This window comes from Esox lucius, chromosome 3, assembly GCF_011004845.1.
Source record: "Esox lucius isolate fEsoLuc1 chromosome 3, fEsoLuc1.pri, whole genome shotgun sequence".
Classification (NCBI taxonomy): Eukaryota; Metazoa; Chordata; class Actinopteri; order Esociformes; family Esocidae; genus Esox; species Esox lucius.
The window spans coordinates 10,413,715-10,437,294 of record NC_047571.1 but is presented as its reverse complement, the minus strand read 5'-3'; the positions used below and the strand labels follow the sequence as shown (position 1 = coordinate 10,437,294).

The window sequence follows — 23,580 nt, the reverse complement described above, 5'->3', positions numbered from 1 at the left end:
CTGACAGAAATTATAAGGAGACACTTTAGGAAGTACAGCTATGCAGAGAAGAATTTAATGCATAATTACCTAACATGCTTTTTACATAGAAACATCTTTCGATAATTAAAAATGTTAATTAGAGATAAGGACAGCACCATCTCGTTGACAACAACTAACTCCAATGTGTAATTGGCAGGAATGAGCAAACTGAGATAGGCATGGAGACTGAAAGTGTATGCTGCCACCTGGAGGCACCACGCCTGCAATTTAATTGAGCAGTTTCTCAACATTACAGCTCTGTCATTGAGATCAAGACAAAATAATGTTTGTCTTGATTACAAGCAGAGTAGATCTTCAAACATATCATGCTCTGATTAACATAGAAAGATCATTAGGTATTAGCTCAAAATAAAACTAATCATTATCTCTTCTGGCTAGTTACATAAATGTATAATGACTAGCTAGGAGAGAGAATTTCTGCAGGACAATTAATTACTCCCATTATATATGTTAGCTAGCTAGCTATGTAAACAATACAACTAGATATCACATTAAATACTGTATCTGTTTATGTGTTAAATTACTTCTAAATAAGTAAAAAAGCCTGCTGGATGTAGCCTAGCCTGCACCCTAACCTTATATACAGTGGGGAGAACAAGTATTTGATACACTGACAATTTTGCAGGTTTACCTACTTACAAAGCATGTAGAGGTCTGTAATTTAATCATAGGTACACTTCAACTGTGAGAGACGGAATCCATAAAATCCAGAAAATCACATTGTATGATTTTAAAATAATTCATTTGCATTTTATTGCATGACATAAGTATTTGATCACCTACCAACCAGTAAGAATTCCGACTCTCACAGACCTGTTCGTTTTTCTTTAAGAAGCCCTCCTGTTCTCCACTCATTACCTGTATTAACTGCACTTGTATGAACTTGTTACCTGTATAAAAGACACCTGTCCACACACTCAATCAAACAGACTCCAACCTCTCCACAATGGACAAGACCAGAAAGCTGTGTAAGGACATCAGGGATAAAATTGTAGACCTGCACAAGGCTGGGATGGGCTACAGGTCAATAGGCAAGCAGCAACAACTGTTGGCGCAATTATTAGAAAATGGAACAACTTAAAGATAACAGTCAATCTCCCTCGGTCAGGGGCTCCATGCAAGATCTCACCTCGTGGGGCATCAATGATCATGAGGGAACAGCACAAAATTACATGGCAGGACCTGGTCAATGACCTGAAGAGAGCTGGTACAACAGCCTCAAAGATAACCATTAGGTTTTTAGACACTACGCCGTCATGGATTAAAATCCAGCAGCGAACGCAAGGTCCCCCTGCTCAAACCAGCGAATGTCCAGGCCCGTCTGAAGTTTGCCAATGACCATCTGGATGATGCAGAGGAGGAATGGGAGAAGGCCATGTGGTCTGATGAGACAAAAATTTAGCTTTTTGGTCTAAACTCCATTCGCTGTGTTTGAAAGAAGAAGAAGGATGAGTACAACCCCAAGAACACCATCCCAACCGTGAAGCATGGAGGTGGAAACGTCATTCTTTGGGGATACTTTTCTGCAAAGGGGACTTGACGACTGCTCCGTATTGAGGGGAGGATGGATGGGGCCATGTATCACGAGATCTTGGCCAACAACCTCCTTCCCTCAGTAAGAGCATTGAAGATGGGTCGTGGCTGGGTCTTCCAGCATGACAACAACCCGAAACACACAGCCAGGGCAACTAAGGAGCGGCTCCGTAAGAAGCGTCTCAAGGTCCTGGAGTGGCCAAGCCAGTCTCCAGACCTGAACCCAATCGAAAATCTTTGGAGGGAGCTGAAAGTCTGTATTGCCCAGAGACAGCCCTGAAACCTGAAGGATCTGGAGAAGGTCTGTATGGAGGAGTGGGCCAAAATCCCTGATGCAGTGTGTGCAAACCTGGTCAAGAACTACAGGAAACGTATGATCTCTGTAATTGCAAACAAAGGTTTCTGTACCAAATATTAAGTTCTGCTTTTCTGATGTATCAAATACTTATGTCATGCAATAAAATGCAAATTAATTACTTAAAAATCATATAATGTGATTTTCTGGATTTTTGTTTTAGATTCCGTCACTCACAGTTGAAGAATACCTATGATAACAATTACAGACTTCTACATGCTTTGTAAGTGGGAAAACCTGCAAAATCGTATATACTCACTTTTGTTGCCGGCGGTTTAGACATTAATGACTGTGTGTTGTGTTATTTTGAGGGGACAGCAAATTTACACTGTTATACAAGCTGTACACTCACTACTTTACATTGTAGCAATAAATAATGTAACAACACAAAATAAACAAGATTGATGCAAACAAGACAATAAACGATAGTAGTGTATGTGATGCTTCGTATTTAGTCTGAACTGGAAAACCCTAAATTACTTTTAATCTAATTTTTGGATAGGAGGAAATTCCTCCTGCTTCCTTCCAGTGTATGAGAATCTGCCCTGTGGTATTGCCACATTGTAACAAATCATTTCTAGAGAGTGGGAGAAGCTAAGCCATTCTCAAATTTGCCAAATAGCCAGAAAAGTGAAATTGGACAACAGAGATTGAAAATGTAACCAGCAAGCAGAGTTTGAGTAAAGGGAAGAGGTTATATTCTTCCAAATGTCATGGTTGGGGGTTATCAACAACACAGTATATCAGGTAGTGTTGAAGTAAAAAAAAATATTGCAGCCTCTTGGGAACATACAAAATATGAAAATTGTACAGAGTGTTTTTTTATACATTGATTATACTATATTAAAGTCACATTTTCATAAATCATTGTTGAGGAAGTGTTAAATGCTTTACAAACATTTCCCCTGGTCCTAGCCAGTGTGAAAAGGTTATATTTTAGAGGTAGCTTTAGGGATTACAGTGGTGCATTAACATGCTCCGGCATCTGTCCACTGAAAGACTGCGGATGTACAGCTGATTTTCCCAAAAGAGGATGGAGTACCTTTAAATCCACCCAGTGATCCTTAGAGGAAAACATCAGTACTGGCAGGCTGCTGAGCACCTGCTCCTCTTTAGGAGTACACTCATAGAATACTTCAGCCAAGTATCGACTCAGCTCAGAACTGCTTAGTGCCCAAAATGTGATCCAAGTCAGAGATAGCTGAATGTGGACCGCGTCAATAAATCTGCTATGTCAAACTGACAAAGTGTATCAGCTAGCAACACGGAAGCACGTTAAGGTGCTGGTTCAAAAGTTGAATTAGTTTACGTTTGACCCTGGGCTGCTCAAATGTTGGCTCAATTGAGCATTCAGTCAAATGTGATAAATATATGTATGCATATATACATTACCTGCCAAAAGTTAGGACACATCTACTCATTTAAGGGGATTTTTACCATTTCTTCCATTGTAGAATAATAGCAAGGACATTATTAATAGTGAAATAACACTTATGAAATCATGTAGAATCCAAAAAACTGTTAAACAAACGTCTTATGTCCTGTGGATTCTGGATCAGATGTCTTCAAGGTCCTCTCTGTATTTTGCTCCTTTCCTCCTTCCCTCAATCCTGATCAGGATCCCAGTCCCTGCTACTAGGAAGCTGGACCATAGCATGATGCTCCCACCCCCATGCTCACTGCAGTAGCTAGGTAATGAGCACTACATTATTTTTGCCAGACATGTGATTTTTGTCTCATCAGACCAGAATCTTTTCATCATGCTCTCAAACCTCCTTCAGGCAGCATGACATACACCTTTTACTAAGGACTGGCAGATATGGTTGTCCTTCTGGCAGGGTCTCCAATCCATGCATGGAAACTTTGAAGCTCTATTAGAGTGACAGGTAACACTGTTTGCTTGGATGGCAAGCTCTAGGAAAATATTCTTGGTCATTCTAACTTCCTCCATTTTACAATAATAGAGCCCATTGTGCTCCTGGGATCTTTCAAAGCTTTATCAAACATTTTACAATGTTTTCCATATTCAAGACTAAACACAATATCGCTGGTCCAAGGACAGTTCCTGGCCCTGTTCCTGTTGGTCAAGCACATCCTACAGGGCAACAGCTTGAACTCTTCCTTATGTTCCTCAAACCATTCCCGAATAATGTGTGCAGTGTGGTAGGGCTTATTATCCAGCTGAAAGATGCAACAGCCATCAGGGAATACCACTGCCATGGTCTGCACTGATGTTTAGGTAGGCGGAACATGTGAAATTGACATCCATGTGAATGCCCACCCGGTCGCCGGTTTGTGGTCTGTCCCTCCTCGGACCACTATTGGTATGTACTCACCACTGCTGACAGGAGCGCCCCACAAGCCTTGTGTTTCAGAGATGCTCTGACCCAGTCGTCTGTCCATAACAATTTGGTCCTTGTCAGAGACGCTCAGGTCTTCTGCCCTTTTCTCCAAAATGTTGACTACGAGAACTGATTGTTTGCTTACAGTACCATATAATCAAATCAGGCCTTGACATGTGCCCTTATTAGGGAATTATCAATGTTATTCGCTTCACCCGTGAGTGGTCATAATGTTTTGGCTCATCTGTCTATATAATATAAATCTGTATTATGGGGTATTGTAAGTAGACTGATGGAAAATCTGTGAAAGTCTAATTTGAGGAAAAAATGTAAGTGACAGCACACTTATTTTTAAATGGGAATTTGACAACACTGACAAATGCAGTAGTAGTACAGCCCAGTAGTAGCATGTAATGGAATAATCAATAGTCACCAATTAAAGAGTCAAATTAAGACGTGGTGGAACTTTTCCATTGCTGCCTTTTTCGTGGCATGGGGTTTGTCAGTGTGTGATAGCAGTCCTAATGTTGACATCCTGTAAATACCAAGGACTTCTCTGTAGGTACACATCTCACACCACAGGCCAACACGCTTTCCTTGGACAAAGCCCAATTTGTTCCTGGTATTAGGGAGGCTGGACAGACAGCCTCACGTTTTCCTGTTCTACCTAAAGGCGATGAGAGCTAATTAATCACATAATCATTTGGTGATTATTAGACTTTACTTCCAAATGACTGCACCGTCTCTCCCCACGAGTGCCATACATCAGCCAGACAGAGCAGGTCACGCCAGGTCTTCTCACGCCAGGAGAGATATTAAACACAATGAGACAAGACTGGCAGCAATGGACATAGACAAGGTGTTAATTGATTTGTGGAATCTGGCATTGGCTGCCACATAGTTACAGCTTTGATTAGACAGATGAAAGCATAATTTATATATCTAGTTACAACGTAGTTACGAAACACCAAGTAATATGTGCAACAGATGGGAGCATCCTGGAAATCTTGCTGTAACGTAGAGAACGCTTAACTTTTCTTCATCAAAGGCCATGATTATTAACTTGTAAATGTGTGCTTAATATAGGGATGTCCATAATAAATCTTAAATGATCATTATACATAACCACATAGTTTCAGGTAGTTACATGTTTGCATAAAATGTCCTGTATCAAAACAACTGAAATGGTGATAATGGTATGTTTGGAAATGTTTAGAAATAATGATCAACTTAAAACATAGAAATTGAAAATAATGATGCTAATTTGACAGTATACAACTGTGTTGTCTATTTCATAAACATTTCATAAAGTTGCGTGTTAACAAACACATTGCAAAACTGATCTCCTTCAGAAATCAGTAGAGCTGATATCATTTTCTAATTAATTTAATTCTGTTCTTGTGTCCTCCAGATCTGATAACACCTGTATAGCTTTAGGTCCTTTATTATCATAAAAATCACATTTATGTATTTGCATGTGAATCTCATGTAAAAAATGTATAACTTTCATAACAGAAAACATACATTTATCTTTTACACACTAAGAATGCAAACCTGTGTAAAGCCAAATGCTGCAATTTATGTAGCAATTAATCAAAACACTTGATCACTATTTCTGGACAGGGAAAACCATTGACCATCTACTGGCATGCTGTTGGTTGAGAACTATGGGACAGCTGCATGTACAGCACAGTGTATAGATCTGTCCACCGGTACCATTAGAGCAGAAGGCAAACCACTCTCAATGGGGGCAATAAATAGTTTGCTTAATCTAATCACTTGGCAAGGAAATGTAATTTTCTTGAGCAGCAGGTTTGTAGCATTTACAAGCCTCAAAGAAACAAATGAAGTGATTTTCTACGCATTTGTATTTTAATGAAGAGCAAACCAGGTCAGGGCTTCTAACAACCAGGAGTCTTAACTGTGTTGCTGCAGATAATGGATGAATTTTCAGATGATGCTAGGGACTCCAAAGCTGTGAAATAACACTTATATTGATGTGCAAGCATAGCCTCTATACTCAAATCACAATTGGTAACTGTGACAGGTAAAATAATTGAAATGTGTGGTTGATTAAAATATGTGTCTGCTGATATACAGTCCCAGTCAAATGTTTATACACACTTACCCATTAGTTTGGACACACTTACCCATTTGAATGGGTAAGTGTGTCCAATCTGTTGTGTCCAATCTGTTGATTGGTACTATATTATTAACAGTAATACATGAAATTCAGCTTCCTGCTAAATCCTCCAGGAAAAAGAAACTGTGAGGCCCAATGCTGAGTTAAATAACGGTCTTGGTAATGATGTTAAACCAATGTCCATCCACAGTCATGTTTTGAAATTGTCACTGCATTAATGAAAAAGTGAAGTCTTATCGATAAACTGCAGACCTTTGAAACTGAAATGCACAGAAAATGTGCCATAGTTTTGGCACTGTCAACTGTCAGCTGTATATTAAATCATTCTGACATCATACATTAACAGTAGGAGGGAAAAAATATTGGCATTATATAAATCAAGACATGATTATCATTTGATATACTTGATCAAGCTTCTGATCAAACAAAATATGCTACAGAAAGTTAATCAGGTTAGAAATGATGGCTCGCAAACAGCACATTGCAATGCACAACTTAAACTAATGTATTGAGTGCATTACATTATGGTACTTAAAAAGGAATCAAATTGTCTGAAAGATGGTTGCAGCCTGGGCTTTTAGCATCCTTCACCTAAAAGAATTGGTCACGAAGCAGAGTGAAACACCAACAAACACTCAGGGCACACCTTTATAGTAGGATAGGAAGCATGGACAGATGGCGAATGAAATAGAACATGCCTGATTCATTTCATGGTCGCTAAGCAGAAATAGAGGCCTGTGAAGCCTGTGAACAGGGCCGTCCCCAGGCGATACAGTGAGTCACTCACCACACATCCACTAGAGTCAAGTTTGCGGTCAGAGATGCACCGGAAGTTTCGGCTACAACCACCGTTGTCCTTTGTGCAGTCACGCACTGGGCCGAACGAGTCCAGTAGAACTTCCAGACTGTCAAACGATGAGGAGATCATCAACTCTTCTCTGGAAGAATAAAACACAAATGTGGAATTTATAATCCCCCTTCCTGCACAGCAATAAATCATCTCCATTGTTAGCAATCAAATGCCCCTTTTTAGTTATTGTGTCTTGTTTGAAAATGGGTTCATTGTAGACCCCAGAAACCAATGTATCTTTTATTTTATTTATTGCTTTAGGACGGATATCCTTCCGTCAGAGCAGTCAAAACCTGTATTTCAAAGCCACCCTGATTTACAAAGGGCCTAAGACGTGTTTGATGAAAAACATTGGCTTTACGGTATGTGCTTTATTGCTAGAACCTTGCTCCAAGCCATCTGTTTTGTCTCTGTGAAATATTTCAAAGACTTGCAAGGTCAAATATTGGAGACAATCACATTGAAATATGAATATAAAGTGTTGATGAAGAACAAAGCTTGGACGTATATTCTTCTTTTCAGGATGCTAAATCACCATGCTTTTGAAGTGGAAAATCTATGATAAACTGAGTACTTTTATAATAACGCCACCATGAACCTTGCCTAGGGGAAAGAAAGATTGGCCTCATGTTCTACAAATATTATTGCTTTCCTACCTCACCCACTTTCAGAATGCTCTGAGAATGCCTGAAACAAACATTTTTGATATTTCATTAATTTTCAGAGTCAGTCTGATTTTATCAAACAAAGCAATTTTCTTTTATAATTGATTGTGGGCATTGTCTTCATACATTTACAGACAACTAACCAAACAGGTCACACAAAAAATGATGTCATTTTCAATAATTTTGGAGGATGTAATTATAAAGTTTAATTTTGGCTACATTTGTGATGCATTCATTATTATTCATGTTTATCAGTACGCAAAAGAACCTTTGTATGACAGAAATGATTTACGACTGAAACCGTCCATCCTTTATCATGTTCTTTTCAACAAATTGATTTCCCAGAGTAACTTGCAGTTATTAAAATCTTGTGAAAAAGTTCATACACCCCCTGGAAAGTTGTTTGTGTTTTTTGTACTGTCACCTATCGATGGAATCAAACTCACAACCATTGGACTGAAAGTCTTTTGAGAAAATGCACGACCACCATCCCCAACCACAATGCCCTAGTACATAGAACCTTGCGAGTCATTAAGAACTAATTGCACTGGGATATGTACATTTTGAACAAAATAGCTACTGATATGTTCACACTGAATGTAATCGCCTTCTCCAAAAAAGTTAAAGTACTAGTCAAAGTTTAGAGACACCTACTCATTCAAGGGTATTTATTTAGTTTTATTATTTTTCACATTGTAGAATAATAGTGACATTAAAACTATGAAATAACATCCAAAAAGTGTTAAACAAATCGAAATACATTTAATATTACAGATTTGTCAAAGTAGCCACCCTTTGCCTTGATGAATGCTTTGCACACTCTTTGCATTCTATTAACCAGTATCATGATGTACAGTAGTCACCTGGAATGCATTTTAATTAACAAAAAGTTAATTTGTGGAATTGATTTCCTTCTTACTGCTTTAGTGGGTCTACAGAGGACGACAAGGTACAGCAGGGTGGGTATTCAGAAGAAAATCATTACGTTTGAGAAATGACAGTCCTTTACTTTGAGATATTATGGTCAGTCCAAATTTCAAGAAAATGTTCTTCAAGTGCAGTAACAAAAGCCATCAAGACCTATGAAGAAAATGGCTCTCATGAGGACTGCCAAAAGAAAGGGAGACCCAGATTTGCTGAAAATGATAAGTTATTAAATAAATTAGAGTTCCCAGCCTCAGAAACTGGCAATTGACTGCACCTCAGATTGCAACACAAATAAAGGCATCATACAGCTCAAGTGACAATTGATTATTACATTATTCCATACATGTGATTTCATGGTATTGATGTCTTCACTACTATTCTATAATGTAGAAAATAGGAAAATCAAGAAATACCGTTGATGCTTTTATGGGCACCTAATGTTTGCCATTTTATGTGATTGTAAAGGTAGGGGTGTAAAAACCTTTGAACCAAGAAAATAGCATTTACTTTTAATTTCATTTGGATAAATAAAAAAAAAGGTTACATTGCGTGATGTGTTAAAACATGTTACCTTCTCCAAATATGAAAATATACAACTTTTCAGGGGGTGTACTTACTTTTTCATTTGACTGTAACTTGTGTTTCTTGTGGTTACACAAATCCCCCTAAATTGGCTGAAAATGGACCTTAATAGTATTACTGTATGGTATATTCTATAGATAAAGATGATATAACATCTAATCTTTTATTAAACTTTAGATGTAGTTAACAAGAACACTAAGCAATAGTAAGGCTTCTCTGCCCCACATTTCAGGAAAGACACAATGATGGATCATTCATTCATGCTATAAACCATAAAAACAAATGCTGGCTAATTGCATCACGTTCCTCTGTAATTTGCCTTGAACTTTCCATCCATCTTTATGGATGAGTCACAGTTGAAAGGAAAGGCAACACAATGTATTGAGGATTTCGAATCCCAGTCTACAGATCAACACATTAAAAAATATATTCTGATTGAACTCTATATGGCTTAACTAACCAAACTTGTATCTCATATCCTTTATATACAGGATAACAAAATAAAAAGGACTATACTAAGCTAATTACAAATCTCTAAATTTTTTATTAAATATGGAGACAAATTCCCAACTTCCTATGCAAAACATATTTCATTGTAGTTTTCACTTCAAAATAAAGAGGAAATCTTTCAAAAGTATTGTCTATGGTTTATGAAGTCAAGGAACTAAGGCACAGACACTTTTAGAACTCTCCTGCTAAAGAGCAAGACATGGGGACACATTATTACCAAATAGGGCATCAATGAAAGAAAACTGGGCAAAAGCAGAGCAGATCTGCAGCATACATACATAGGTGGTACTGTAGTGAGCTGCTTTGTGGGCAACTACCTCAGGGAGTCAACAAGAGTGTTGATCACATCATGAATCAGAAGATATTCTTGTTTATTCAAGATTCAGGAAAGCTGTCTATAAAACTGTATACAATTGTAGAAAACCAGTAGGGCGTAATTGGATATTTCAACAGTTACAATTTAGAGGGAGATTTGCACAAAGTAGACCTAGGAGACAGAAGACTGGACTGAAAATAAAACTTTATGAAAAGTGGTATATTCATTGTTTGTGGTTTTACATGAGATGTAATGTGTTTTTGTTCCAGACAGTCACTTGTCTTTAGTCTATTGCAGTAAACAGCCTATAAGCTTCATCATTAGTCTTCAGAGCTTCGCTGAGAAGAAAAGAGATTTCTAACTAATTCAGTGATTCATAGAAGAGAATAAAAAATTCTGAAGATTAATAAAGTTCTGTAAAAGACAAAGAAAAATCTAAGGAAAATCATCCCTTTTGAAAAACGGTATTCAACCATCCAGGAAAACACCTACTAATCTACAAATATAAAGCCCAATATAAATGATCAGTCATTCAAACATTAGGAACAATTACACCATTTATTGTACACCATCTCGTAAGCAGACCCATGATTTCTCTCCTGTAGGGTTGACTGCCAATTTGCCATAGCATTTGGTATATAACTGTACTTTTAATGACAGCCCAATACTGAATGAAGTAACAGAACTATGAGACCTTTTGTAACATGCATTTTACATGGCTGATCATCATTATCATCATTTCAACTATTAGTTGCAAAAGGTGATGGGTGTTGCTACTCTTCTTTAACTTTGACTCAGTAACCTGACAGTAATGGCACAGAGAAGAATCAAAGTGAATTCCTCAAAATTTGCAAGGAAGGCTGTACGCATCAATTTTGCATGTGTTTTTGTACCTCATTAAAACACTGATTTAGTTCTTGGAGGTGTGGTTTGATGTCGGTGGGTTATGTTTGATTTATCGAACACTGACAAGTAGGCTGTTGTTGTTGGTCCCACTTAATTCCCCTTAACAGCAATATAACCGCTATGACTTCCTCAAGTCAGAATTCAACTAAGGCAAATCAAGAAATCTGTAATTTATTTAGACAAGGGGGTGTACTTAAATTACATCCTTTGATGTTGTATTTAGCTTAGTAAAACAATTTGCATATACACTACCATTCAAAAGTTTGGGGCTACAAACCCGATTCCAAAAAAGTTGGGACACTGTACAAATTGTAAGTAAAAAAAAGAATGGAATACTTTACAAATCACAATATAAAAGAGTTAAAATTTCGAATGTTGAAAGTGAGACATTTTGTAATGTCATGCCAAATATTGGCTCATTTTAGATTTCATGAGAGCTACACATTCCAAAAAAGTTGGGACAAGTAGCAATAAGAGGCTGGAAAAGTTAAATGTACAAATAAGGAACAGCTGGAGGACCAATTTGCAACTTATTATGTCAATTGGCAACATGATTGGATATAAAAAGAGCGTCTCAGAGTGGCAGTGTCTCTCAGAAGTCAAGATGGGCAGAGGATCACCAATTCCCCCAATGCTGCGGCATTTCTCTGAGTTTCTCCGAGAAAAATTGCAAAGAGTTTGAAGTTATCATCATCTACAGTGCATAATATCATCCAAAGATTCAGAGAATCTGGAACAATCTCTGTGGGGAAGGGTCAAGGCCAGAAAACCATACTGGATGCCGTAATCTTCGGGCCCTCTGAGGGCACAGCATCACATACAGGAATGATACTGTAATGGAAATCACAACATGGGCTCAGGAATACTTCCAGAAAACATTGTTGGTGAACACAATCCACCGTGCCATTCGCTGTTGCCGGCTAAAACTCTATAGGTCAAAAAAGAAGTAGTATCTAACAGGATCCAGAAGCGCAGGCGTTTTCTCTGGGCCAAGGATCATTTAAAATGGACTGTGGCAAAGTGGAAAAGTGTTCTGTGGTCAGACTAATCAAAATTTGAAGTTCATTTTGGAAAACTGGGACGCCATGTCATCCGGACTAAAGAGGACAAGGACAACCCAAGTTGTTTTCAGCACTCAGTTCAGAAGCCTGCATCTCCGATGGTATGGGGTTGCATGAGTGCTTGTGGCATGGGCAGCCTACACATCTGGAAAGGCACCATCAACGCTGACAGTTATATCCAAGTTCTAGAACAACATATACTCCCATCCAGACGTTGTCTCTTTCAGGGAAGACCTTGCATTTTCCAACATGACAATGCCAGACCACATACTGCATCAATTACAATGTCATGCCCGCATAGAAGAAGGATCCGGGTACAGAAATGGCCAGCCTGCAGTCCAGATCTTTCACCCATAGAAAACATTTGGCGCATCATAAAGAGGAAGGTGCGACAAAGAAGACCTAAGACAGTTGAGCAACTAGAAGCCTGTATTAGACAAGATTGGGACAACATTCCTATTCATAAACTTGAGCAACTTGTCTCCTCAGTCCCCAGACGTTTGCAGTCTGTTATAAAAAGAAGAGGGGTGCCACACAATGGTAAACATGTCCTTGTCCCAACTTTTTTGAGATGTGTGGATGCGATGAAATTTAATGGCAACTTATTTTTCCCTTAAAGTGATACATTTTCTCAGTTTAAACATTTGAAATGTCATCTATGTTGTATTCTGAATAAAATATTGACATTTGAAACTTCCACATCATTGCATTCTGTTTTTATTCACAATTGTAGTGTCCCAACTTTTTTGGAATCTGGTTTGTACTTAGAAATGTCCTTGTTTTTGAAAGAAAAGCACATTTCTTGTCTATTACAATAACACCCAATTGATATGAAATACAGTATAGAAATAGAGTGTAGATATGGTACTACATATCGTATGAGATAATCGCTATTGTCTTGGCTAATTATCGCATGGAATAACCTTAGTTTCTCAGAACAAAAATAGAAGAAAGTTCTTTGTTTCTGCCTGTTTTGAGCCTGTAATTGAACCCATAACCGGTGATGCTGAGGATAATGTACTGGTCTAAAGAAGGCTTCTTTAATCAGCACAACAGTTTTCAGCAGTGCTAACATAATTACAAAAGGGTTTTTTAATGATGAATTAGCATTTTAAAACGATAAACTTGGATTAGCAAACATAACGTGCCATTGGAACACAGGAGTGATGGGTGCTGATAATGGGCCTCTGTACGCCTAGGTAGATAATCCATTGAAAATCTGCTGTCTCAAGCTAGAATAGTAATTTACAACATTAACAATGTCTACAATGTATTTAATTTTTTTACTGTAACAAGGGATATACAGTGGGGAGAACTAGTATTTGATACACTGCCAATTTTGCAGGTTTTCCCACTTAAAAAGCATGTAGAAGTCTGTAATTGTTATTATAGGTATTCATCAAATGTGAGTGACGGAATCTAAAACAAAAATCCAGAAAATCACATTGTATGATTTTTAAGTAATTAATTTGCATTTTATTGCATGACATAAGTATTTGATACTTTAGAAAAGCAGAACCTAATATTTGGTACAGAAACCTTTGTTTACAAATACAGAGATCATACGTTTCCTGCAGTTCTTGACCAGGTTTGCTCACACTGCATCAGGGATTTTGGCCCACTCCTCCATACAGACCTTCTCCAGATCCTTCATGTTTCGGGGCTATCGCTGGGCAATACAGACTTTCATCTCCCTCCAAAGATTTTCTATTGGGTTCAGGTCTGCAGACTGGCAAGGTCACTCCAGGACCTTGAGATGCTTCTTACGGAGCCACTCCTTAGTTGCCCTGGCTGTGTGTTTCGGGTCGTTGTCATGCTGGAAGACCCAGCCACGACCCATCTTCAATGCTCTTACTGAGGGAAGGAGGTTGTTGGCCAAAATCTCGCGATACATGGCCCCATCCATCCTCTCCTCAATATGGAGAAGTCGTCCTGTCCCCCTTTGCAGAAAAGCATCCCCAAAGAATGATGGTTCCACCTCCATGCTTCATGGTTGGGATGGTGTTCTTGGGGTTGTACTCATCCTTCTTTTTTCTCCAAACAGTGGAGTTTAGACCAAAAAGCTCTATTTTTGTCTCATCAGACCACATGACCTTCTCCCATTCCTCCTCTGGATTATCCAGATGGTCATTGGCAAACTTCAGACGGGCCTGGACATTCGCTGGCTTGAGCACGGGGACCTTGCGTGCGCTGCAGGATTTTAATCCATGACGGTATAGTGTGTTACTAATGGTTTTCTTTGAGACTGTGGTCCCAGCACTCTTCAGGTCATTGACCAGGTCCTGCCGTGTAGTTCTGGGCTGATCCCTCACCTTCCTCATGATCATTGATGCCCCACGAGGTGAGATCTTGCATGGAGCCCCAGACCGAGGGAGATTTACAGTCATCTTGAACTTCTTCCATTTTCTAATAATTGCGCCAACAGTTGTTGCCTTCTCACCAAGCTGCTTGCCTATTGTCCTGTAGCCCATCCCAGCCTTGTGCAGGTCTACATTTTTATCCCTGATGTCCTTACATAGCTCTCTGGTCTTGGCCATTGTGGAGAGATTGGAGTCTGTTTGATTGAGTGTGTGGACAGGTGTCTTTTATACAGGTAACGAGTTCAAACAGGTGCAGTTAATACAGGTAATGAGTGGAGAACAGGAGGGCTTCTTAAAGAAAAACTAACAGGTCTGTGAGAGACGGAATTCTTACTGGTTGGTAGGTGATCAAATACTTATGTCATGCAATAAAATGCTAATTAATTATTTTAAAATCATACAATGTGATTTTCTGGATTTTTGTAAGTAGGAAAACCTACAAAATCGGCAGTATATCAAATGCTTGTTCTCCTCACTGTATTATTTTAAACGCTGCATATGAAGTAAGTGTATAATGTTATTTTTGATTACTTACATTCATGTATAAGAAGCTAATTTATTTTTATTCATGCTATAAACCATTTATAAAATTGCACTTAAACTACACTTAAATATTATTACATTGATAAATATGTTTTGTTTTTTAATTTGAAAGTATAATGGAATGAAAAAATACCGGGATCTAGCCTTGTGATATTACTTGTGTTTTCTAACTCACTAGTCCTTGTAAAACTTTCCACATGAAGCACACACAGAAAAGTTTAATCTCTCACCTCACATCCACAGCATCCTCCATGACAGTCATATCAGTCTTGCACTTGGCTGAAGGGTTGATTGCCAGCTCAGCAGGTGGAATGACAAAGCTTTTACTCAACGGTAACCACATCCCTTCCCCCAATGTGTATGTGAACCTGTGGAAAACAGACACAAGGATATTGATATGTTACAGTACAAATGGAGTAACAACATCGGAAATAAAGCATAACATGTATATTCTTTTTTTTCTGCAATTGCTAAACCTATTCCAGAACATGCTGATATTTTTAGTCATTTGATAAAAAACAGGATTCTATTATCCACCCATTTCTGGGACAGCAAAACGAATTGAACCTTTGAGTAGGTTAATGTTTTTTTTTCTCTACCTACGTAAGTAAGTAAATATCCGATCAATAATGAGACAATTCCTTAGATGCTAAAAAGCTTCAAATGCTGAGTACACGGACAACATTACTATTGAAATAAATGAATATTGACTGGGGATGCATACTTCTCAAATTTTCTGTTGTGTAGAAATATACGATTCATAAAGTCTAAGCATAAGTCATCAGTTAAATATATAATGCTTTAAGGTATCTGGTCCTGCTTGAATGTAAAGAAATTCCACATGCACAAGCCGACTGTTTGGAGGGGCTAACGTGGAATTCAACCGTGCATTCAAGATTGCTTGTTTTCTCAAAACTGTGGTTAGTAAATGTGTAAAAATTACATTTAAAATAGCATTTCAAACAGTGTTGTTGTACTTAAGTCCAGGACGTGGTAAGTTCGCCCCAACTCCCAATAATCTTGACTTCTGCTTATTAGTAGAAGTCTGCAGGTGTTGCAGCAACAAGAGGAAGAAAACAAGCAGCTACAGACTCAGCAACAGACTGCTGGCATTATTTAAAGATGTATGGTTTAAGATTTTGGTCAATTCAGCCTGTGTAAATAGTCTAAAAGATGGCTACACTTACCAAAAGTTTTGCTCTTTGTGTTAATTTGAAATGACAACAGGTTTGTATATTTTAGGATCTCCTGGGACATACTCAGGATTCATCTAGGTCATCAGAGTGGGAGATACTCAGGACTCGGCTAGGTCCTGACCCCTAGACATTAGTACTCAGAGTGGGAGATACTCAGGACTGGGCTAGGTCCTGACCCCTAGACATTAGTACTCAGAGTGGGAGATACTCAGGACTCGGCTAGGTCCTGACCCCTAGACATTAGTACTCAGAGTGGGAGATACTCAGGACTGGGCTAGGTCCTGACCCATAAATAGTAGTACTCAAATTGTCAGAGGCATTGGAAGGCTGAGTATGCCCTAGCAGGAATTATGTAATTATGAAGATTTGGGCTGAAGTGCATTACTAAGGCTTGACCCTATTTAACTTTTTAACACAGACACACAGACAAATCCTTTATTCTAAAGTGTACGTATGTTGGAATATACACTCACCTAAAGGATTATTAGGAACACCATACTAATACAGTGTTTGATCCCCTTTCGCCTTCAGAACTGCCTTAATTCTATGTGACATTGATTCAACAAGGTGCTGAAAGCATTCTTTAGAAATGTTGGCCCATATTGACAGGATAGCATCTTGCAGTTGATGGAGATTTGTGGGATGCACATCCAGGGCACGAAGCTCCCGTTCCACCACATCCCAAAGATGCTCTATTGGGTTGAGATCTGGTGACTGTGGGGGCCATTTCAGTACAGTGAACTTTTTGTCATGTTCAAGAAACCAATTTGAAATGATTCGAGCTTTGTGACATGGTGCATTATCCTGTTGGAAGTAGCCATCAGAGGATGGGTACATGGTGGTCATAAAGGGATGGACATAATCAGAAACAATGCTCAGGTAGGCCGTGGCATTTAAACGATGCCCAATTGGCACTAAGGGGCCTAAAGTGTGCCAAGAAAACATCCCCCACACCATTACACCACCAGCCTGCACAGTGGTAACAAGGCATGATGGATCCATGTTCTCATTCTGTTTACGCCAAATTCTGACTCTACCATCTGAATGTCTCAACAGAAATCGAGACTCATCATACCAGGCAACATTCTTCCAGTCTTCAACTGTCCAATTTTGGTGAGCTTGTGCAAATTGTAGCCTCTTTTTCCTATTTGTAGTGGAGATGAGTGGTACCCGGTGGGGTCTTCTGCTGTTGTAGCCCATCCGCCTCAAGGTTGTGCGTGTTGTGGCTTCACAAATGCTTTGCTGCATACCTCAGTTGTTACAAGTGGTTATTTCAGTCAAAGTTGCTCTTCTATCAGCTTGATCACCATTCTCCTCTGACCTCTAGCATCAACAAGGCATTTTCGCCCACAGGACTGCCGCATACTGGATGTTTTTCCCTTTTCACACCATTCTTTGTAAACCCTAGAAATGGTTGTGCGTGAAAATCCCAGTAACTGAGCAGATTGTGAAATACTCAGACCGGCCCGTCTGGCACCAACAACCATGCCACACTCAAAGTTGCTTAAATTACCTTTCTTTCCCATTCTGACATTCAGTTTGGAGTTCAGGAGATTGTCTTGACCAGGACCACACCCCTAAATGCATTGAAGCAACTGCCATGTGATTGGTTGATTAGATAATTGCATTAATGAGAAATTCAACAGGTGTTCCTAATAATCCTGTGAGTGTATTTGTAATAAAAATTTACAATTTAAATATGTTGCTTGCAAATGAATTTAACCCCTACACAATAATAATTGGTAGAGCCACTGTCGCTACAATAGCAGCTTTAATCATTTTTATAATTATGTAACAGCTTTGTACACAGCTTCGGATTGATTTGTCCCACTGAAGCATGATGCCTGTGGATGGCAATTTTCAAAAAGTGCCGCAGATTCTCAATGGGATCAGATCATGCCTTTGACTGGGTCATTGAAGAAAAAGGTAAACTTTTAAACATGTGACTGACATTTATCACAAACATGTGTAGAAATTGGTGTCCCCTAATTATTTGCATTGCCTGTGACAGAACATTTGTTTTTCAAATAGATAATAGTAACAGTATTTCAGTAAGTTCTCAAATCACTTTAGTGGAAAAAGAGTAATCTAACCCTCTGGACACTATACTTAGGCTAGTGTGACCCTACATATTTTAGATATTCATTTTTACACCCCTCTGGGTAATCACAAGCATACAGTAGCTTCAAACAATTTCTGTTTGTCTGAAACCGCCTGCTCTGCTATTTGACATTAAATATAGCAGCATAATTTATTATAATATACACGCGTCAGAACAGAAAAGGGAATTTCTGCATTTTTGCAGACTTAACGTATTTTGCATTCACAGTGTTCAATTTGCATCTAATGAAGTGTTAACAGCCAAAGAAAAGGGCAAGAGATCACAGGCACTGCAAGCATTACTAGTCAGTTTAGGAAAAGAATGATTAAACCGCTGTAAAAGAGAGTTTTAATTATGTCCCTCCAATTACCTATAAAGTTTCAAACTAGAGTGCTATCCGAATCCAGCTCCCTGAGCCCACCATTTATTATTGTGCACTGAATTCTTCAATGTGATAATGGGCAGGCAGACAATTCGATTAAAACTGAATTATTCTTCCATTATGTCCCTGGAGGTTTTGTTGCCTGGCCTATAAGTCTCTCTTCTTATCCAGGTGTGGCTTGTATGGGTTTCCAGGGAAAAAATACATATTCCTTGTAGTATGAAATGATGCCCATCGGAAACTGAAGGCAATAAACCAGAAATCTCTTCAACAACCAAAGCTTGAGGTACAGCGTGGTACTACTGCTTACCATTTCTAGAGAGCAAAGGACATAATCGCAAGAGAAAACAGTCTTTGCGATGAATTTGGGACGAAATATAGTGTCTCAAGTAAAAGCAAGGCTGGCAAGCCCAGTCATGCAAGCCAAGCCATGCCCTATTGTAACAGCTTCCAAATGGCTTCAAATAATCAAACTCTAACAAGTTGTTTATGTAGATGCTACAGTGTTTTTCATCCAGGGGGCCACATCATTATGGAAGATATGTTATTTGGAATGATTCATATTATGCCCAAGCTTAGTAAACAATAAAACATTCCAAATTAAATTCAGTATTCTATTCATGAACTCAATATTGTTTAGAATTGTAATACCCCAATCTGTGACTTGGCAAATGGGCAGCCTTCACAAATGTTCATTTTGTGTGCACGACATAACAATTTGAGTAAGGTTCAAAGAGGAGTTGGGGACATTCAAGTGTTGATGGATGTCGGTGTAAACCGCTCCAACATGAAGTCGCTTTAATGCCGACGCTGGACAGAAAATTGAGACAGGCCCCCTGTGGAAACAACATCCCAAAAAGGAAACCAATGTATCAGAGAGATGTTTGTATGATATCAGCTCTAAATGACTAACAAAAGCAATGCTCAATACCATAAGAGGAACTAAACTATCCATGTGAAAATATAGATAGTGTCCCAAATGGCAAACTATTCCATTTAAAGTGCACTACTTTTGATGAGAACCCTATGGGTACTGGTCATAAGGTGCACTGCATTGGGAATGCAGAGTGTCTTTTGGAATGTAGGTGAGGTTCTTGGGTGAGAGCAGTGGTTTGCAGCATAATACGTTTCTTATTGTGCTTATAAGTAGACATCTTATGATATACTGTATATATGCATGTACACACACACACACAAAGCAGGACCAATTTCATTCGCTTTCTCAGTATTCATGGTCATGGTGTAAATACAGCATAGAATGCAAATGCCAACTCTTTCAATGCACGCCTCAAATTTACTGAAAGTATGGTCACTTTCATTTTGTTTCATGCTTTACACATTAAGTAGAGTAATTTGCATTGTTCAGGGAGTGTTGTTCTGTAAACCAGCAATATGGTGTGCATCAGGAATGTACTAACAATGAATTTAAACTTTGTTCTGAGGTTTTGTGAGGTTGAGTTTATCTACAAATATAACATAAATCCTATTGGGCATAGAGTCTTACATTTTTTTTTAATGAGAAGACACTTCACTTCAATTCACAAAAACCTTGCATCTAGGTTTGAGTGCTTTGCTTAGGACAAAACAAAAGCTATACTGTATATCACCTTGTTGGTTCAGGAATTTGGCAAGTACTCAAAAACTATAAACACGCTGCTGCGTCGCCAAACAATACACCAAAAATATTTAATGTAAAATTATTAACATAATTCCTGTGAAGTGCAAATTATCATACACCTAACTGGAGAACTGAACTAAAACTGTAATTTCTTATAATTTTCTTTGTACATGTAGTTGAACTCTTACCATCTGTTTTCAGCTGAATATGAATCAATTGTTTTATAGTTCAGTGGAATGTTTAGAAAGAATGAAGAAATCCCATAATGAACAGAGGATTCTGTTTGTAAACATGAAGAAAAAAAATGAAATGCTGCTTTGTTGCGAACATGATTTATCATTCATGTTGTACTGCGTGAGGAAGTTCAGGGATGCTTGTTTTCATTCATTCCATTAGCTCAGGGATTGGACACCCACGGTTCTATAACCAGCCCCCCGCAGCTCCCAGGCTATTTATAGATCCCCCCATTTGTAATAGTAGTTTCCCAAATGAAAACATCTGTTCATGTGAAAATATCATGAACATTTGTGAAGAATGTGGTCTGGCTTAAAAATGTAACATAGCCTTCTAAAACCATTCCAAAAGGCACATTCATGCCATTCAGTGATTGCAGTGGGCTGGCTATAGAACCACAGGGACTCCTACGGTCTACAGGAGACTGACAAAATATTACATTAAATCATTATGTTTCATAGCAAAAATAATTAACAAAATGAAAACGATAAGCATAAACAATATTTCCTTGATATGGATTAAGTTAAGATTGACCCTGCAACTTCACCAACCAATGTGTCCTGTCCAATTCTCTATGATTCTGAACATAAGAATATGTTCATTTGATCTGACTGCTAACCATAATGGTGAAAATATGAATGCCTCAATTGCGCTTGAAATGCCTCTATTGCACTCTAATTTCAACACCATGTCATTTATTTTTAAGGTCATACAGGTTGGTGACCACTGCATTAGCTGCACAACCTGACTTTAAGTTTGATACAGTTGGATTAATCCCATTGCTCCTGGATAGACCTGTAATATTAAAAGAAATCTGCAGTGCTTATTTTCTGATAGCGTAAAATCTAGTGAATATAAGCACTCACTCCTTCCCATCCTAACTTTGAAAGAGACAATATGGCAAGCCATTTGCACAAACTAGTATTAACCATGATAAAATGATAATGAATAAAATAAATGTTTAGCCTACAAATGTGTTCCACTGAATATAATTAATGCATACTGTACAGTATCTTACCTGAAAATGCGATCAGATGGTTGTTCTCCCATCACCAGATCAAAACCACGCTGGAAAATAGTGTACGGCCAGGGTCTGGTGATTAAAAAGACAAATATTTTGTTGCAACAATTTTAAACCCAATACCCTGGAAGAAAACAGAATTTATGACAATGTATAACAGAATTTATGGGGCTCCATTAAGAGTAATATACACCCAGGTACATTGACAGACATTTCTTATCCTCCATTTATTTAGTAGCTCCTTCTAAAACAAGAAACCATGCAAGCCTAGTTCAGCCGGCCCGCAACAAAAAGTGATGATCATTGTTGCCCTCCCGGGATTCAAACCAGGGTCTCCCAAGTGAGAGGCTGTTATTAACCACTACACCAGATATATACATACGCCAGGGGTCGGTATAGCCTCTCGACATTATATAATTATTTGACTAATATTTGATCACACATTTCATTACACACCATTAAGCATTGTGTTAAACTGAGTAAGTTTTTTTTTTAAGTTTACTTCCACCACAAATAGCATCTATGAAATCCTAATACACAATTAGAAAATCCACCAGAAATAGTCACAATATAACAGTAAACAGTTTTATTTTAGGCATCCTATAACGTAGCCACTGAATGTTGTAGCCAGCAACATTTTTGTCTATCCTGAACAAATCCTATTTTGCCACTGGCTGTTTTAACAGCTAATTATGTAACCATTCGTGAATGATATAGTATCAATATAGGTGACGATAACAGACTTTTTTGGCAAGTGAAAAGACGAGAGAACAAATCCTAATATCCAGCAGAACTGTTATATTTTAGGCTTTCCATTACGTAGCTATTAAAGCGAAGCTTTTGTCTGTCCTGAACATCGTAAGGCATAATGGGTTTTGACTGTGACAGGAGTCGAACGCGGGGTACCTGTAATTCTGTAGTCCGCTTCTCTAACCAATACACTATTTAACCAGGGATAGCCGGTCAGTCGGTCAGTCAGTCAGTCAGTAAGAGACATTCGCTCTTCTAGGCCTGGCTCCGGCAAAAAATAGGGTAGAGCCCTGCACCTAATTCTACCCATTTAGAATCATGGCAAAGCAAAGTTGTGTCATACGTTTTGGTATTAATTGCATTTCTGTTCACTTTTCAGTTTTTTTATTGTCTGTGTGCGACTTGTTAAATTGGGTTACATTTGCCAATGAATGTGGTTGGAACGTAGCTCCATGTGTCGAAATATAAATAACCTGGCTTCTGAGATAAGAATTAAATAATTTATTGATTAATCAAATGTTTTGCTACTTCAAGAAGAGTGTAACAATGAGTAAATTACAGCACTTCATTACTTCATCACAATCATAGTTTATTTTTTACCTCAGTGGTTTATTAATATGTAAAGCATACACTGCATATTTCCCAGTTCAAATAAAAAGAATATATATATATATATATATATATATATGTATGTGTGTGTGTGTGTGTGTGTTTGTCCTCTTCTCAGCACCCCCAACATTTCTCCTAAAAACCTTTCAAACAATCCCCTCCAAAAATTCCAGATCAAAGAAGCGCAATGACAGATGCTGTGGGTAAACACACTGATAGAAAATGTTTATCCCCAGTCGCCTCACATGGGATGTGACTTAAGCTTTTGTCTATTTACCAGAGCTGGGAGTGGACAGGGGAAGAATGATGGAGATTAATAGACACAGGCAGCTTGGGGACTTGAATCTGCAACAATGTCAAAGAAATTGTGACAAGGATCTGCCGCCTCTCTGAGTAAGCTGTTACTACAGGCAAAAGAGCAGCTAAAACCTGATAACGGCATCACGCCGGAGGGGCAAGTCATTAAACATTTAAGATGCCCGTCATCAAAAACTGACTGCCCAGGAGAGAGGGACATCGCTCGGGGAGGGATGG

General features: G+C 38.4%; 1 protein-coding gene across 8 annotated transcripts in view; it reads right to left on the bottom strand.

The window, feature by feature from the left end:
- Positions 1 to 23,580, bottom strand: part of astn1 (astrotactin 1) — a 306,946-nt gene that overhangs the window by 182,265 nt on the left and 101,101 nt on the right. For all 8 annotated transcript variants that reach the window (XM_013139747.3, XM_020041100.2, XM_020041102.2 and 5 more), the window contains 3 exons: positions 21,685 to 21,759; positions 15,366 to 15,503; positions 7,203 to 7,353 (listed from right to left, as the gene is read on the bottom strand). In XM_013139747.3, coding sequence (XP_012995201.1) covers positions 7,203 to 7,353; positions 15,366 to 15,503; positions 21,685 to 21,759 — 364 coding nt within the window. The remainder of the gene's footprint in view (positions 1 to 7,202; positions 7,354 to 15,365; positions 15,504 to 21,684; positions 21,760 to 23,580) is intronic.